The 16,275-nt window shown below is 40.8% G+C and overlaps 1 protein-coding gene across 3 annotated transcripts in view; it reads right to left on the bottom strand.

Moving 5' to 3' along the window:
- Positions 1-16,275, bottom strand: part of LOC122542166 (transcription intermediary factor 1-beta-like) — a 108,136-nt gene that overhangs the window by 34,667 nt on the left and 57,194 nt on the right. For all 3 annotated transcript variants that reach the window (XM_043679588.1, XM_043679587.1, XM_043679586.1), the window contains exons 3-4: positions 11,233-11,380; positions 488-620 (exon numbers count right to left, since the gene is read on the bottom strand). In XM_043679588.1, the coding sequence (XP_043535523.1) occupies positions 488-620; positions 11,233-11,380 (281 nt within the window). The remainder of the gene's footprint in view (positions 1-487; positions 621-11,232; positions 11,381-16,275) is intronic.

A 16,275-nucleotide genomic window follows, 5' to 3' on the forward strand; every position in this document is an offset into this window, starting at 1 on the left:
CCCGGGTCTCTGGCGCTGTGAGGCAGCAGTGCTAACCACTGTGCCACCGTGCCGCCCATGTTTTAATCACAAGTACAGGTGCACAATCCTTTATCAGAAATGCTCAGGACCAGTTGGTTTTTGGAATTTGGAATTTTTAGTATTTCGAAATAAGTGACAGTTTGATGGTGAAACTTAAAAAAAAAACTTACCAAACAGCAGACTCACTGTGAGTACAATGGGCCCTGAGAGAGACTGGAGGCCTTCCAGTGCTGGGCCACACCCTTGGAGTAACATGCGAAGTTGTGTTAACTTTTTGCACACCAAACAACCTCGATAATGAGAAAAACATTCAAGAAAAACCTTCAGATTTCAGATAAAGGGGTGTCGATCTATATTAAGAACAATGATCACGAAATCTGCAACACAGCCTTTACCCACAAAGAGAAGGTAGATCCACAGAGCAAGAGGTGAAAGAATAGACGCAAACTGAAGAGAGTCCCCATACCTGTGATCTTTGTGTGTGAGCAGCTGACAGTCCCGACAGGTTAGAGTGTCACATGTCTCACAGAACAGCTTCAGGGTCTCCTGTCTGTGAATGGAGCAGAAGATCGGTCGCTCGCAGTTTGACCTGCCATCAACTAGATTGATGAAATCAAGAGACAATCAGAGCAGAAGGAAACATTGGTGATTGTTGAGTTCTATAAATAATTGCAAGTTCTTTCCTTGACTAAGCAGTTGCAATATTTAAAATCACTAATGGTGCAATACCCCATCACTTTTACCCACATGCAACAAGCAACTTTAATCAATTGGCTGGCTAGTTAACCCATAAATCAGTCATCAAACCAAAACACAATTATTTGAGATACGGAGAACACAAGTTTGGACTGAAATAGGTTTATGGTCACGTACTCACATGAGTACAGTGAAAAGTTTACAAATCGTCGCTTATGGAGCCATCTTAGGTACAAAGGTATCCAAGTACAGAAACTTAGGTACAAAGCAGAAAAATAAGGAAAACAAAGTTAAAAAGTTGAACATTCCAGTCCTTTTTACTAAAAATCAGAAGAACAAAGAAGAAAAGCTTTAGATACTAATAGAAATTGCCATAGTATTTTTGGACATGAGAGAAAAAAATGATATGAAGCAATGCCACCACTTGACCATGCTTGGAGAGATGGGACATGCTTAACTAAGAAACTGATTCAATATCAATTAGATGGCCCTCAGTATGCTACATACAGGTATTTCCTCTCAGCCAATTACCCCAGAATTTTGATAACCTTGTGGATGCCAAGTGACAGAAGATATGCGGTAATGACTCCTCCTTTTAAACATTTTGCTATCGTTTACCGTCTCAGCACTTAGTCATAGAGTCGTACAGCACAGAAACAGATCCTTCAGTCCAATCTGTTCCCCTTTGCTCAAGGGATTTAAGCAGGACACAGAAGCCTTCCCTGTGAAACACTACAACTGTAAAGATATCAGATATAGAAACAAAAAGCACACCTTTACTAGGGCACTTAACCATCAAGCACTGTATATTATCTTAAGCATATCTTTCTCTGAACTCTTTCTGATTACTGACAAATGCAACTGCTCTCATCACAGGACACGTGATTGTTGGCGATCAGTCAGAAATATGAGACAGCATAGTCCAACAGATGAGATAATAACATCCCAAACTGGTTATAAATTATAATCAGATTGGACACAAACCATCAACCAGATGGTTTCAAAATGATCTTGTGATAAAATCCAATTTTTATATCCGTATGTGCTGCCAACCTAGCAGGCTGCCAAGATAGTAACATTTAAGTACAAGGTGTTCCAATGCTTGATTTTCTTTTGTCTGCAGTAACAAGAGTGGGACTCTGTTGGAAAGTGTTGATAGACTAGCCTGATTAGTTCAGAGGTCAGTGAACAGCATTTCAACTGTCAGAATAAGTGGTAGTCGAAGAAAGGAAGTCACAGGCTTCATGTTAGTTGAAGGCTGTTCAAGTACAAGTCTCAGGCCTTAGGGTACTTGTCAATCAGATACTTAGAAGCAGAAGAAAGTCTATAATGAATACATTCTGCTATTACAATCTCCAAGCAGTGTGGGTTCAGAAAAAGACCTGCCATGTTGTAAAGGCAACAGAAGGGCAATGGCTCTGAAGAAAGCCCACAAGCAGTATTTGCTTGGTGCAATGAAAAATCTTGGAATTTGGAGAAATCCAGGGAAAATTCCAGTTTATTGACAAGTAAAGAGCTGGTAAATGACTTTAAACTGTATCCATTAGTAATAGGAGTAAGCTGTGAGAATCTAGTCAAATGCAGCCCCAAACCAATAGATTGATCTAGCAGTCATTGAGACGTCAGTGACAGAGATGGCTTTTCAGCGAGTTTCAAAGCTAAATCATCAAAAGCAAAGAATTAGAATCTCTTGCAAAGGAGACAAAGTTTAGTGAGATTGCGACAGCGTCACTAATATCAGGTGGACTTCACTGACAAATCCATGGGCTTGGCCTTGACTATATCTGTTATTTGATGTGTTCTGTGGAGTCTGTGATCATAGTTTGTCTGTTGATTCATAATTACTGTGCATTAATTATGGCTGTGAGATTGTAAGTTCGATATTTACCATAAATTGCTTTAGTTCTCTAATTCTGCATCAAAGTTTTTTCAAAACAGTGGAATTTTGATAGTACAGGAGTTGAGATAGATGTGCTGTATCAGCTCTACAGCAGACGAGAATGCACTCTGCATCTTTATTGTTCAGTATTTAAAAGCAGAAGTAAATTTGCAGTTCAGATGACAAAGTCAAAACAAGTCCCACTGAATCATTGTGGGGTCAAGGCAGTGAAAGAAGGCACAGTTTGATAGATAACTGGGCACTACCCAGAATAAAGAGGGTCATGTCAATGCTCATCTTATTCTTATTAACAATTAAGTGAATTTTAAAGATAACGTAAAGTACCAACTCAAAGGTGTTACGACACGGGGTAAACCTTCCTGCTTAATTTAAACCAGCAACACAGAAAAGATTTATACTGTGCAGTAATCTGTGAAAATCTGAGAGGCCAAGAACTATTTAAAGTAAAAATTAACAACTTTATTTCTTAAAGTATAACAGAGAATAATTAACTAACAACTATTTACAACTCCTTCCTCTAACTTATCTTTTATTTTCCCTTCTATAATACTAGTCTGATAAAAATCCAGATTAAGATTTAAAATAACAAAACTTCTCTCAAAACAGGCAGATTTCAGTTCCTCTCCATATTCCTGTCTTTTAGAGTCATAGAGTCATAGAGATGTACAGCATGGAAATAGACCCTTCAGTCCATGCCGACCAGATATCCCAATCCAATCTAGTCCCACCTGCCAGCACCCGGCCCAAATCCCTCCAAACCCTTCCTATTCATATACCCATCCAATGCCTCTTAAATGTTGCAACTGTACCAGCCTCCACCACATCCTCTGGCAGCTCATTCCATACACATACCACCCTCTGCGCGAAAAAGTTGCCCCTTACGTCTCTTTTATATCTTTCCCCTCTCACCCTAAACCTACGCCCTCTAGTTCTGGACTCCCCGACCCCAAGGAAAAGACTTCGTCTATTTATCCTATCCATGCCCCTCATAATTTTGTAAACCTCTATAAGGTCACCCCTCAATCTCCGACCCTCCAGGGAAAACAGCCCCAGCCTGTTCAGCCTCTCATTATAGCTCAAATCCTCCAACCCTGGCAACATCCTTGTAAATCTTTTCTGAACCCTTTCAAGTTTCACAACATCTTTCCGATAGGAAGGAGACCAGAATTGCACAAAATATTCCACAAGTGGCCTCACCAATGTCCTGTACAGCCGCAACATGACCTCCCAACTCCTGTACTCCATACTCTAACCAATAAAGGAAAACATACCAAATGCCTTCTTCACTATCCTATCTACCTGCGACTCCACTTTCAAGGAGCTATGAACCTGCACTCCAAGGTCTCTTTTCTTCTTCTTGGGGATTCTGCTTCACAGGTTACTGATCGATAAAGGTACCTTTATGAGAGCTATTTTTCAGGCAGTCTTTACATGCTGGTGGCTTGGCAGTTCTTTTCCCAACTGTTCAATTTTGCCAGGCTTTATACCCCCAAAGCATCGGATTGTGTCACTGGCTTTTAAGATTGTCAATATACTCAATTCAAACTTGATTGGAACTTGGTATTTTTTGGGGGTATAATTTAAACTGATTGGCAAAATTTGAATTTGTTTTTATCTCATACCACCTTAGCCAGTGTTATCTGTTCTGAAGCAAATGTTACATTGTAAATTCTCCAGCACTTGGTATGCTGGTCAAGTCCTTCACTCTCTTAAAGGTACAGTACACTTCTATACCTTCATAACAAATGTCTCAACGGTTTCAAAAGGCAAGCAAGACAAAAGCCTGCCAAGTGAAACAAAAAGCTTTCTTGACAAGCTCAACTTTACATCACTAAAGGTTTTCATCCTAGCTTCTTGGGGACACAGTAAAATCTAAATGTTTGAGTACTTCCCCAAGTCTACACAGTAATGAGGACCATTCGCTGGTTGAGTACACAGGTGCCTGATTCGACAGACCGATCAATGGTTCATACCACCCAGCCTCTGAGGCTCAAACTAGCAATTTGAAACAAGAGGAAATCAAGGAAGTCACAAAAGAAACTAGAACACGACACCACTGTGCATGTTTGCCCAAAGGAACTAATGTCTGCATAAGGCCACTGATTTTTTTCCCATTCATGGGAGGTGAACTTCACCAGTCAGACTGATATTTGTTGCCCATCCCTAACTGCCATTGAACTGAGCGGTTTGTTAATCCATTTCAGACAACAGTTAAGAATCAAAATAATAAAAGAAATAGGAACGGAAGTATGCCGTTCAAGCATTCAAGCCTGCCCTGCCAGCTACACTGGTCTACTCATTTTTCTATGAAGCTATTCTATCACAGAATGTGGCCAGCAATTGCCCACCCGCACTGTCCTTGGGAAGATGGCAAATGAGTGATTGCTTTGAAACTGCAGTTCACATGGAGTAGATAGGTCCTCTATTTTTTGTCATTTTTACATAAATGATTTGGATGCGAGCATAAGAGATACAGTTAGTAAGTTTGCAGATGACACCAAAATTGGAGGTGTAGTGCACAGCGAAGAGTGTTACCTCAGATTACAACAGGATCTTGACCAGATGGGCCAATGAGCTGAGAAGTGGCAGATGGAGTTTAATTCAGATAAATGCGAGGTGCTGCATTTTGGAAAAGCAAATCTTAGCAGGACATATATACTTAATGGTAAGGTTCGAGGCAGTGTTTCTGAACAAAGAGACCTTGGAGTGCAGGTTCGTAGCTCCTTGAAAGTGGAGTCGCAGGTAGATAGGATAGTGAAGAAGGTATTTGTTATGCTTTCTTTTATTGGTCAGAGTACAGGAGTTGAGAGGTCATGTTGCGGCTGTACAGGACATTGGTTAGGCCACTGTTGGAATATTGCGTGCAATTCTGGTCTTGTGAAACTTGAAAGGGTTCAGAAAAGATTTACAAGGATGTTGCCAGGGTTGGAGAATTTGAGCTACAGGGAGAGGCTGAACAGGCTGGGGCTATTTTCACTGATGCATTGGAGGCTGAGGGGTGACCTTATAGAGATTTACAAAATTATGAGTGGCATGGATAGGGTAAATAGGCAAAGTCTTTTCCCTGGGGTCGGGGAGGGACGGGTTGGACCGAAGGGTCTGTTTCCATGCTGTACATCTCTATGACTCTCTGACTCTATGTAAACAACGGTACTGTTTGGAAGGGAGTGCTAGCATTCAGTGACCAGTGACAGTGAAGAAATAACTAAATAGTTCTAAGTCAGAATGGTGTGCGATTTGGAGGGGACCTTGCAGGTAGTGGCAAGCCCATGAGTCTGTTAAAATAGAATAAAACATAGAATCTTTTAGGTATTGGAACAGGCCATTTGGCCCATCGTGTCCACACCAACCTTCTGAAGAGTATCCCACCTAGACCTATCCCTCTAATCCTGCAGTTCCCATGGCTAATCCACCTTTGGGTAATTTAGCATGGCCAATCCAACTAACCTCACATCTTTGAACCACAGGAGGAAACCAGAACTCCCTGAAGAAACTCATGCTGACACAGGGACAGTGTGTAAACTCCACACAGCCAGTCACCCGTGGGTGGAATCGAACTCAGGTCCCTCTGATGCTGTGAGACAGCAGTGTTAACCACTGAGCCATGGTGCCACCCCAAGTGAGTCAACATTCCACCCACAGTGTTCCATTTACCTTTTCGGTTACAGGAATAACAGGGTTGGAAGATGTTGTTGAAGAAACTTTGGTGAGTCACTAAAGTGCACCTTGCCAATGATACATTCTGCTACCACTGTATTGGTGTTGGAAAGAGAGAAGGAAGCCGGTGGATGGAGTGGCAATCAAGCAGGCTGTTTTATCCTGAATGGCATGAAGCTTCTTGACACATACAGGACAAGATACAAACACTCCATCTGGTCTCAAAGTAGTTCATGCATTAATTTGGCAAAAATTTAGAACTGGTTATTCTTGAAATACATGTTGGGAACATTCTCTGCCCTTAGCAAATTGTGTTCCTTTGGATATGACCCAACTTGTGATTCACATATTCTCTGATGCAATCACTTCCCTCCTCCCTTCAAAGGATTCAACATTTGGCGTCAAACAATCACTACTCCTTTTGTCTGGTTTAAGATACAGCAGAAATTTGATGTGCTTATTACCTAATAAGCTAGTTTCAGATTTATTAAATGAAATAGGAAAAATAATCTTGGAATCAGAGAGCTGTACAGCACGGAAACAGACTCTTCGGCCCAACTTGCCCATGTCGACCAGATAGCCTGAACTGATCTACTCCCATTTGTCAGCATTTGGCCCATATCCCTTCCTATTCTTGTACACATCCAGATGCCTTTTAAATTGTACTTCTTCTGGCAGGTCATTCCATACACCCACCATCATTAGTGTGAAAAAATTGCCCCTCAGATCCCTTTTAAATCTCTCCTTTCTCATTTTAAACCTGTTAAACCCCTCTAGTTTGGGACACAACTATACTGGGAAAAAACCTTGGCAGTTTACCCTATACATACCCCTCATGATTTTATAAATCTCTATAAGGTTACCCCTCAACCTTCAACATTCCAGGGAGAAAAGGCCAAGCCCATTCAGCCTCCCTATCAGTCAAACCTTCCAATACTGTCGTCAATCTTGTAAATCTTTTCTGAACCCTTTCATGTTTAAGAAAATCTTTTCTACCACAGGGAGTTCAGACTGTAGTCTCACCAAAGTCTTGTACAGCGGCAATACAACTCCCCAATTCCAATACTCGACACACTAACCAATAAAGGCAAGGGTACCAAGTGTTTTCTTCATCACTTTCAAGGGACAATGCACCTGCACCTATTGGTCTCTTTATTAAGCAACACTTCACAGGGCCCTACCATTAATTATCGAAGTTCTGCCCTGATTTGCCTTACTAATATACAACACCTCCCATTTATCTAAATTAAACTACATCTGTCACTCCTCATCCTGTTGGCCCATCTGATCAAGGTCCAGTTGTACTCTGAGGTAACCTCCTTCACTATCCACTACACCACCAATTTTGGTGTTATCTACAAGCTTACGAAATACACCTCTTATATTCAAATCATAATCATTGTATAAATGATGAAAAGCAATGGAACCAGCACTGATCCTTGCAGTACACCACTGATCACAGGCCTCCAGTCTGAAAAGCAACCCTCCATCACCACCCGCTGTCTCCTACCTTCAAGCCAATTTTGCCCATTTACCTGAATGTATTTGTGGGTTTTTCTATCTTCCTCAAACTGTCATCCCCGGTTCCTGTAAATTGCTCACCAACTCTCACTGTTGTCTAACTGATCCATGCAATCTAGTAGGATTTGCATCCAAACACACTCAGTGGTTAGCACTGCTGATCCGCTGGTACCTGGGCTCAATTCCACCTTCGGTGGACAGTCTGCGTGCGTCTCCTCTGGGTGCTCCGGTTTCCTCCCGAAGTCCAAAGAGGTACAGGTTAGGTGGACATGCTAAATTGCCCAAGATATCTAGGGATATGGAGTGTAGGTGGGTTAGCTACAAGAAATACAGAATTTCAGGGATAGGGTTAGGGGATCTGAGTTGGAGGGTCTCTCCCTATAGGTCAGTGTAGACTTGATGGGCTAATTGGCCTGCTTCCACACTGTAGGGATTCTATGATAATCTCCATGAACATTGAAATCCTCCCTGATCTCCCAAGAAAAGCACACTCTACTAAAAGCCTACAATCCCCTTAAAATAAATCTACAAACCCAGAATATACTCCAAAAACAATAAACTGCACACATTATCAAAAACCCAGTGTTAACAGTCTTACTGCTCAAAAATACTACTCTAAGATAACTTAATACCTATCTTTTATATTAAAAATGTATTCAAGAGGTAGATATCAGTAAATAATAAAAATAAACCCTCACTCTACTATCATAGATTTACAAAACAAAATGATAAGTTTCATAAGTGTTAAAAACAAACACTTTGCTGATCAAGCTCTTAAAACATCATTGGTCACTCCTAGCTACAGTATGTAGTTCTGATAAGCATGGCTCCCACAATCAGCTGTGAAACTGCACTGTTTGCTTTTCTCTGACCAATCTCTGGGCTCCCTTTCACAACTTCAGGATGGCCCACAGTGTTAATATGACTAATGACATTATTTTAAAGTGTAGTCGAAGCTGTGATATAAAAAATGTGGCAGGTAACTGGTGCACAGTAAGCTCTTATAGACAACAATGTGATAATGATTGGACTATACATTCATTTTAAAACTTCTCTGCTTTTCGTCCCAACAGTGTTATGGGATCTTTTACATCTATCTAATGGGATGGATGAGGATTCAGTTTAACATAACATTCAAAAGATGGTAACACCAGCAATGCAACATACCTATCAGCATTACACAGCTTAGATTTGTACTCAAATTTCTGGAATGGGCTTTAAATGAGTATTTTAAAACAAAGGCAACTGATATACAAGGTATACACAAGCGAAAGTAACTCTTCTCAATGGTTGATACCTCACATCCAAGTTGCAAGCAGTGCAATCCTTGATAATAAATAACCCAACATTAAAGCAAATCAAGCAGTTCCATATTGAGTATCGCTGAAAAATAGACATGTTTTGTCAAAGCTTTCATTTTGTAAACATCAGGACAAGTTACAAGAAATACCAAATGTGTACAGTACGAATGAAGAATCTTGACTGGGGGTTAGCTAGCAGGCTCAGGCAGGTAAAGCCGTTGCCATGAAGAATGCATCAATTAATGATGACCGACAACCTTTGTTTAAATGTTAAACCAGGTAGATTCACAGGTTGGGAAAAAGCACAACCCTGAAAAATGAAGCACAAAATGAGTGCCCTGTACTTTGTTGAAATAGACACAGTGTGTATACTTTTCCTATCTGCAACTAGCCATGTTTTTTCTTCCTCATCTGCAAGGAACAGGTAATACGATTACACAGCATGGTGTGATGTAGTTCAGAACACTTTCTCCCCAGGTACAATCCATGGTTCGTACATATTCAAGAATTCCACGATTCAATGCTTTCCACACGTGAAATAACTAGTTTCTACATTTCGTAGGTACATAGCTAGTCTTAATTGTCAACTTTCTAACAGCACTGAAAGAAGATGGTGCACCAGGTAGCACAGTTCATCTTCTGCAACAGTGATAAAATTCGCATTGAAATATTTTTAACATTTATTTTCAAAGGTAGGCATTATTAACAAGACTAGGATTCACAGCCCTTGAAGCGGTGGTGATGAGCCACCTTCTTAGAACCACTGCAAACCAGACGGTGAAAACACTTTCATGATGCCAGTTTATTCTAGAATATTAGCCCAGATACAATGAAGAAATGGTTAATACAGTACAACCTTGATTATCCGAACATCAATTATTCAAACAAAACCTCAAGGTCCTGTAAAAATTGCATTAGGCAACTCAGTATTCAGTTATCAGATAAACAGAATTATGGTGTGCATTGCCGGAAAATCAAGAAATGTTCGACCAACGGCATTCAAGTTACTGCTTGTTTATGATAGATCACTTGTTGGTTAAACAGCATTATGGCGTGCATTGCTGGATAACCAGCACTGATAAATTACCACCTATTTACAATCAGATCGATTATCCGAATGACCAATTATCCGAACAAAACACTCCCCGCCCATCTTGTTCAAATAATCAAGGTTCTACTGTACATGCCTAAATAAGGATGGTTTCTGACTTGGAGGTGGTGTGCCAATGCATCTGTTATCTTTGCACACTAGGCACTGAAGTGAACATTTGGGAGGACTGTTGGTGATGTCTTGGTGAGTCGCCACAGTTTATCCATATTACACGACTAAAAAAATGGACATCACTGGGATTTGTACTTTAGGACTGATGGTCTTGAATAGCCAATTTTACTTCAGTATTTTAAACTTTTGATGAAGCATTTCATGAACAACTGAAGAATTCTGAGATGCAGAGTGATCTAGGTGCTCTACTGTATGAATCAAAAAAGATTAGTTTGCAAGTATAGCAAGCAATTAAAGCAGCTAATAGAAAGTTACACTTTATCATGAATTGAACACAAAAGTAGGGATGTTATACTTTGGTTAAACAGAGCACTAGTGAGATTACATCTCAAATACCGTGTGCTTTATTTAAGGGAGAATACACATTTATTTGAGGTGGTTCAGTAGAGCTGCACTAGATTACGAACAAAGATTGGACATGCTGGGCTTGCTCTCACTAGTGTTTAGAACAGCAAATGGTGGTTTGATTGAAGTTTTGATGATTGTTGAAAATCTTTATCTGGAAATCAGTGCAGACACGACATCTGCCCTTTGTACCCTCAAACCAAAGAAAGTAGATATCACCTCAGATTCTTGGTCTCAATCACTAACATTATCCTTTTTGGAAAGTGGATGAATAGGATTGGAGTTAGCTGTGAAGACCTGCACAACTGGATAAACTACCAAGATTCTCAGTCCATGCTCACATCTAAAAAAAAGATAAGGTCCACAAAGGCTGCAAGTCAAAATCTTCAAAAGGGCATTAAAACTTTTGACCAATAACTCCAAACACTGGCTTATGTCTCACACTCCTGTAAAGATATACCTGTGCAAGCATGCACATACGTATGAACAAAATTTTTAGAAGTCTGTACCTGTGAGCCCTGGATTCTTCTTGCTCATAGTGTGGTCCTTTGTGAATTTCACTCTCTGGTGAGCCTCAACACAGGCATCGCAGAGCCATTCAGCACACTCGACACAAAAGCTAGAGGACACAGCATTATCTTCACAGCTGGTACATACCTTGGGTAAAAAGGGGAATCAACAAGGGAAACGTCAGTTCACATTGAGACAACTTATCCTACTGGCAAACTTCCTTAATCTTACTAAAGAACATGCTTTTTGCAAAGAGGGCTTTCAATGTTCAGCATTGTGATATGCTTAGAAGACTTAATGTTGTAACAAATGCTGTAACTATTACATGATTTAGCATCTCCATGGTTATTTTAATGAAAAGAACCACCTCAACACAAGCAGAACATTTGTTACAAAGATACCATCTACCTAATATTTCTTGGAGGATTTCAGTTCTGAATCAAGTAAAAATTGATTCAATAGCTGGAGTGGTTTCTTTAAAAGATGCCATTGAAAATTCACTGTGGATACTGAAGATTGCAGACAATCCCCAATTTATAAACACCAATTTACGAGAAAGACCCCATATTATTCATTTTAAAGAACCAACATACAAACATTTTCTCATCCCTAGGACAACTAATTTATGTTGTACTTGTATTGTGCGTTGTTCCAATTCACGTACGGATGGACATATACAGCTTCTTAAGATGGAACCTACTTGTAATCCAGGGATTGCCATATTTTTAAAATGGCTTTATAGAAATCACATGACTGGTTAGAATTGCTTGCTTTACTATAGCCAGTGCTGGGGTGGGTTTTGAACAGTGACTGGCTTGGAGACGTTCTTGTTTTTATCAGTTGGAAGACAGCCTAAGACCAAGCTGCCCAGCTGATCTCTATCATTTCTGAAAATAAAACCCTCTTGCTGATCTCAAGGTGAAAACTATTTACATTTTCAAAAGATGATTGAAGGAATTTCTCTAGGTTATATTTCCTGAGCAAGCTACATGTGCAAGATTTCAGAAACAACTGTGGGCGATTGGTGAGTTCATCACAAGTGTCAGAACACACTGTCAGGGCTTCCAAAATCATTAATCACCAATCCCTTTAGGGCCAGCAAGCTGATGTTTGGGCCAGCAATTCAAGTGCTAACAGTTATGTGGCCCTTTTATATTATGACTGGCCAACTGCCCAATTCTGGAGGCATGAATTCTGTCCGGAAAAGCCCAACAGGAAGGTTGGTTGCTTGATAAACTTTAGATTAAACAGCTTCCTCCTCCACCTGCTGCTCTCACAGGATTCTGATCCCCCTACCACACAGATATCCTGCTCAATCCCACAGGACCAAAGCCCCTCAGTGGACTACCCCATCCCGTCACAAATCTCCAGCTGTGTCAACTTGCCAGCACCAAAACAGTGTCACATGGGAGAAAGTTTAGGAAGCACAGTTTATACATTTTGCTGTCACCTTCAAGAATAAACCATCTGCCATTTTGTTTTAAAACAGAAAGTCAAGCTAATTCATTTTCAGAGATTATTGTCTGTGTTTCCAAAGAATGTCTGCGTGCACATTTTCTTTGAGGTCAGTTACTGCAATCTACATTTACACTTCTATATTACTGACCTATGTGTGAAGCAATTATTGCATCTTCATCCAATAAGTTTCAATAATAAACCAATTACTTATTGTAGTTAAGAAACTTGCTTGATGCAATCGCCTAATTTTAGAACCTGATATAGGTAAGGTATTTCATTGGTCATCTTGGTATTATAAAAAAGTATTTTTGTTCAGTTTTGTAACCAACAGTACACTGGGACTAGAACAACAGTGCATTCCTCCTGACTCAGGTGTAACACACTGCAGATGATGAATGCTTTCTGCAGTGTTCTGATGAAGCTCAACCTCAGCTCAAGGAATAGTGCCTCATCATTTAATAACGTACTTTACAGCTTTTGAACAAACGGTATGATGAAAGGTATGAGATTGCATACACACTTATTTCCCAGAATGTGGATCTTAAACAAGTGCGCATATGAGTTTTGTCTATTTAATGGGAAGGGTTTAATTAACTAGGTCAGTCTTTTCAGAACTATGACTTTAAATCAGTATGTATCAGACAGCAGGTGACCAAAAGTCTCTTGCGGGGTTTTTGAATTTTTGTTTATATTTTGCGGTTTAATGACAAGAGGAGGAAATGATATGAAGCCATTAACTTGGCAGAAGTTAGATTGTTTTTTAAGATTACATTACAGTGTGGAAACAGGCCCTTCGGCCCAACAAGTCCACACCGACCCGCCGAAGTGCAACCCACCCATACCCCTACATTTACCCCTTACCTAACACTACGGGCAACTTAGCATGGCCAATTCACCTAACCTGCACATCTTTGGATTGTGGGAGGAAACCAGAGCACCCGGAGGAAACCCACGCAGACACGGGGAGAATGTGCAAACTCCACACAGGCAGTCGCCTGAGGCAGGAATTGAACCCGGGTCTCAGGCGCTGTGAGGCAGCAGTGCTAACCACTGTGCCACCGTGCCACCCACTAGTTAGGAGTAATTTTTTTTAATAATTTGTTAAAAACTAAATTTAGTTTAAAAGGAGACCTTGTTAAGAATAGCTTCCCCGAGAAAAAATTGTTCAGACTAGGTAAAGGAACAAATTGCGTCAGGGTAAAGGTTTCAGTTTGTGAAAGCTTTGAGACCAGGATTGCTCAGTTGGAACACTGCAGATTATTAAAGGACCAAGAAATCTGAGCTCTCAACTAATATTAGGCATGGGAGAAGGCCTCTCAGGATTGAATTGAGATGCAGTCAAATCAAAAATATGGATTTGATAAAACAAAAGTAAAACTATCTGGATTTTGATTAACTTTTTTTTCTTTATTCATGCATGGAATGAGGGCATACTGTGATGTTTGGAAGTAAATGGGATTTTCTTTTGCCAGGTGTTCAAAACCTTTCAAAGTGAGATACATTTAGATAGTGGAGGGTTCTGGTTATGCAGTGTATCAACCAATGGATACCTGAGTAGGCAGATTACAAGGTAACGCGCTGGATTTTCTTCCATTAATTCCTTCTTTGCTATTGCTTTGTCTTATCATTAAGAGATTGGGACCCAAAGTGTGATGCATGTTGATGGATGAGTTGTTGTTATTCTGAACAAATGGCAGCATTCTTCTCACTGTTGTTAAACAGTCCCCACCATACTTAGTAAAAGCTGAACTAACACAGCCAGATCAACTAGACAATGGTGGTCTTTTGATAGATGAGATCGTGCAGGCATGCAAACTGCTCAATGTACTCCAGAGACCACCTCCAATAGACATGAGCAGTGAACAGTTTAGCTAAACGAGAGTTTCATTTTGACAACATTCAAAGACAGGCTGGGCTTCTTGAATGCAGAATTGAAGGGATCAAGAGTGTTTGCAAATCAAGTGCAGAGTGGGAAAGGCACTGCAGTGATCCATGAGTTGTAATTCATGCATATCCATCATGGTTAATTTAGCATTGGCACAGAGGAGCCAAGGTTGGAGTTTTCTAACTTGACAGCATTTAACACTTGTATTGGAGAATAGTTACTATTGAAGGGTAGTCACGAGTCTAATGCATTCAACTTGACAGTCAGTTTCAGCACAGTGATTTGCTGTGAGAACAATGTGAACACCAGTTGGAGTGATATTGGTTTTTGAAAAAATGTGCAAGGATCAGTGGTGGGTCCACTGTTATCTGTCATTATGTAAACAATTTGGATGAGAATATAAGGTGTGGTTAGTAAGTTTATGGATGATACCAAAATTGGTGGTACAGTGGACAGTGAAGGATGTTATCTCAGTACAATGGATCTGGACCAACGAATGGGCTGAGGAATGGCAGATGGAGTTTAATTCAAATAAATGAGAGGTGTTGCATTTTGCTTGGACAAACCAGGGCAGGACTTTTCACAGTTAATGGTGATTCCTGAAGAAGGGCCTGTGCCCGAAACGTCGAATCTCCTGTTCCCTGGATGCTGCCTGACCTGCTGTGCTGTTCCAGCAGTTTAATTCAGATAAATGAGAGGTGTTGCATTTTGCTTGGACAAACCAGGGCAGGACTTTTCACAGTTAATGGTAGGGCCCTTAAATGGTAGTGGTCAAACTGAGAGACCTAGGTGTGCAAGTTCATAGTGCCTTGAAAGTGGTATCACAAGTAGACAACGGTGGTCAAGTCAGCATTTGGCATGCTTGCTTGCGTCGATCAGTTCATGCAGTACAGGAGTTGGGATGTCAGGCTGTGACTTAACAGGACATTGGTGAGGCCACATTTGGAGTACTGCATACAGTTCTGGTCATCCTGCTATAGGAAGGCTGTAATTAAACTAGAAAGGATACAAAAGAGATTTACAAGAATGCTACGGCAACTGGAAGATTGAGCTTTAAGAAGAGGCTAGATAGGTTGGGGCTTTTTTTCCCTGGAGCATAGGAGGTTGAAGGGTGACCTTTTAGAGGCTTTTTTTAAATAGAATTAAAAATCACACAACACCAGGTTATAGTCCAATAGGTTTAATTGGAAGCACACTAGCTTTCGGAGTGCCGCTCCTTCATCATGTGGCCCTTCGTCAGGAATCCAGACAGTAGCCCTTTGCCCCAACAAATCCACACCGACCCTCTGAAGAGTATCCCACCCAGACCCGTTCCCATACATTTAACATCTGATTAATGCACCAAACCTGCACATCCCTGAACACTATGGACAATGTTGTTGTGGTTCTGTTCGCCGAGCTGGAAATGTTTGTTGCAAACGTTTCGTGCCCTGTCTCGGTGACATCCTCAGTGCTTGGGAGCCTCCTGTGAAGCGCTTCTGTGGTGTTTCCTCCGGAATTTATAGTGGCCTGTCCCTGCCGCTTTCGGTGGTCAGGCCACTATAAATGCCGGAGGAAACACCACAGAAGCGCTTCACAGGAGGCTCCCAAGCACGGAGGATGTCACCTAGACAGGGGACGAAACGTTTGCAACAAAAACTTCCAGCTCGGCAAACAGAAACACAGCAACGAGCACCCGAGCTACAAATCCTCTCACAAA

This window comes from Chiloscyllium plagiosum, chromosome 39 (assembly GCF_004010195.1).
Source record: "Chiloscyllium plagiosum isolate BGI_BamShark_2017 chromosome 39, ASM401019v2, whole genome shotgun sequence".
In the NCBI taxonomy this organism is placed as follows: Eukaryota; Metazoa; Chordata; class Chondrichthyes; order Orectolobiformes; family Hemiscylliidae; genus Chiloscyllium; species Chiloscyllium plagiosum.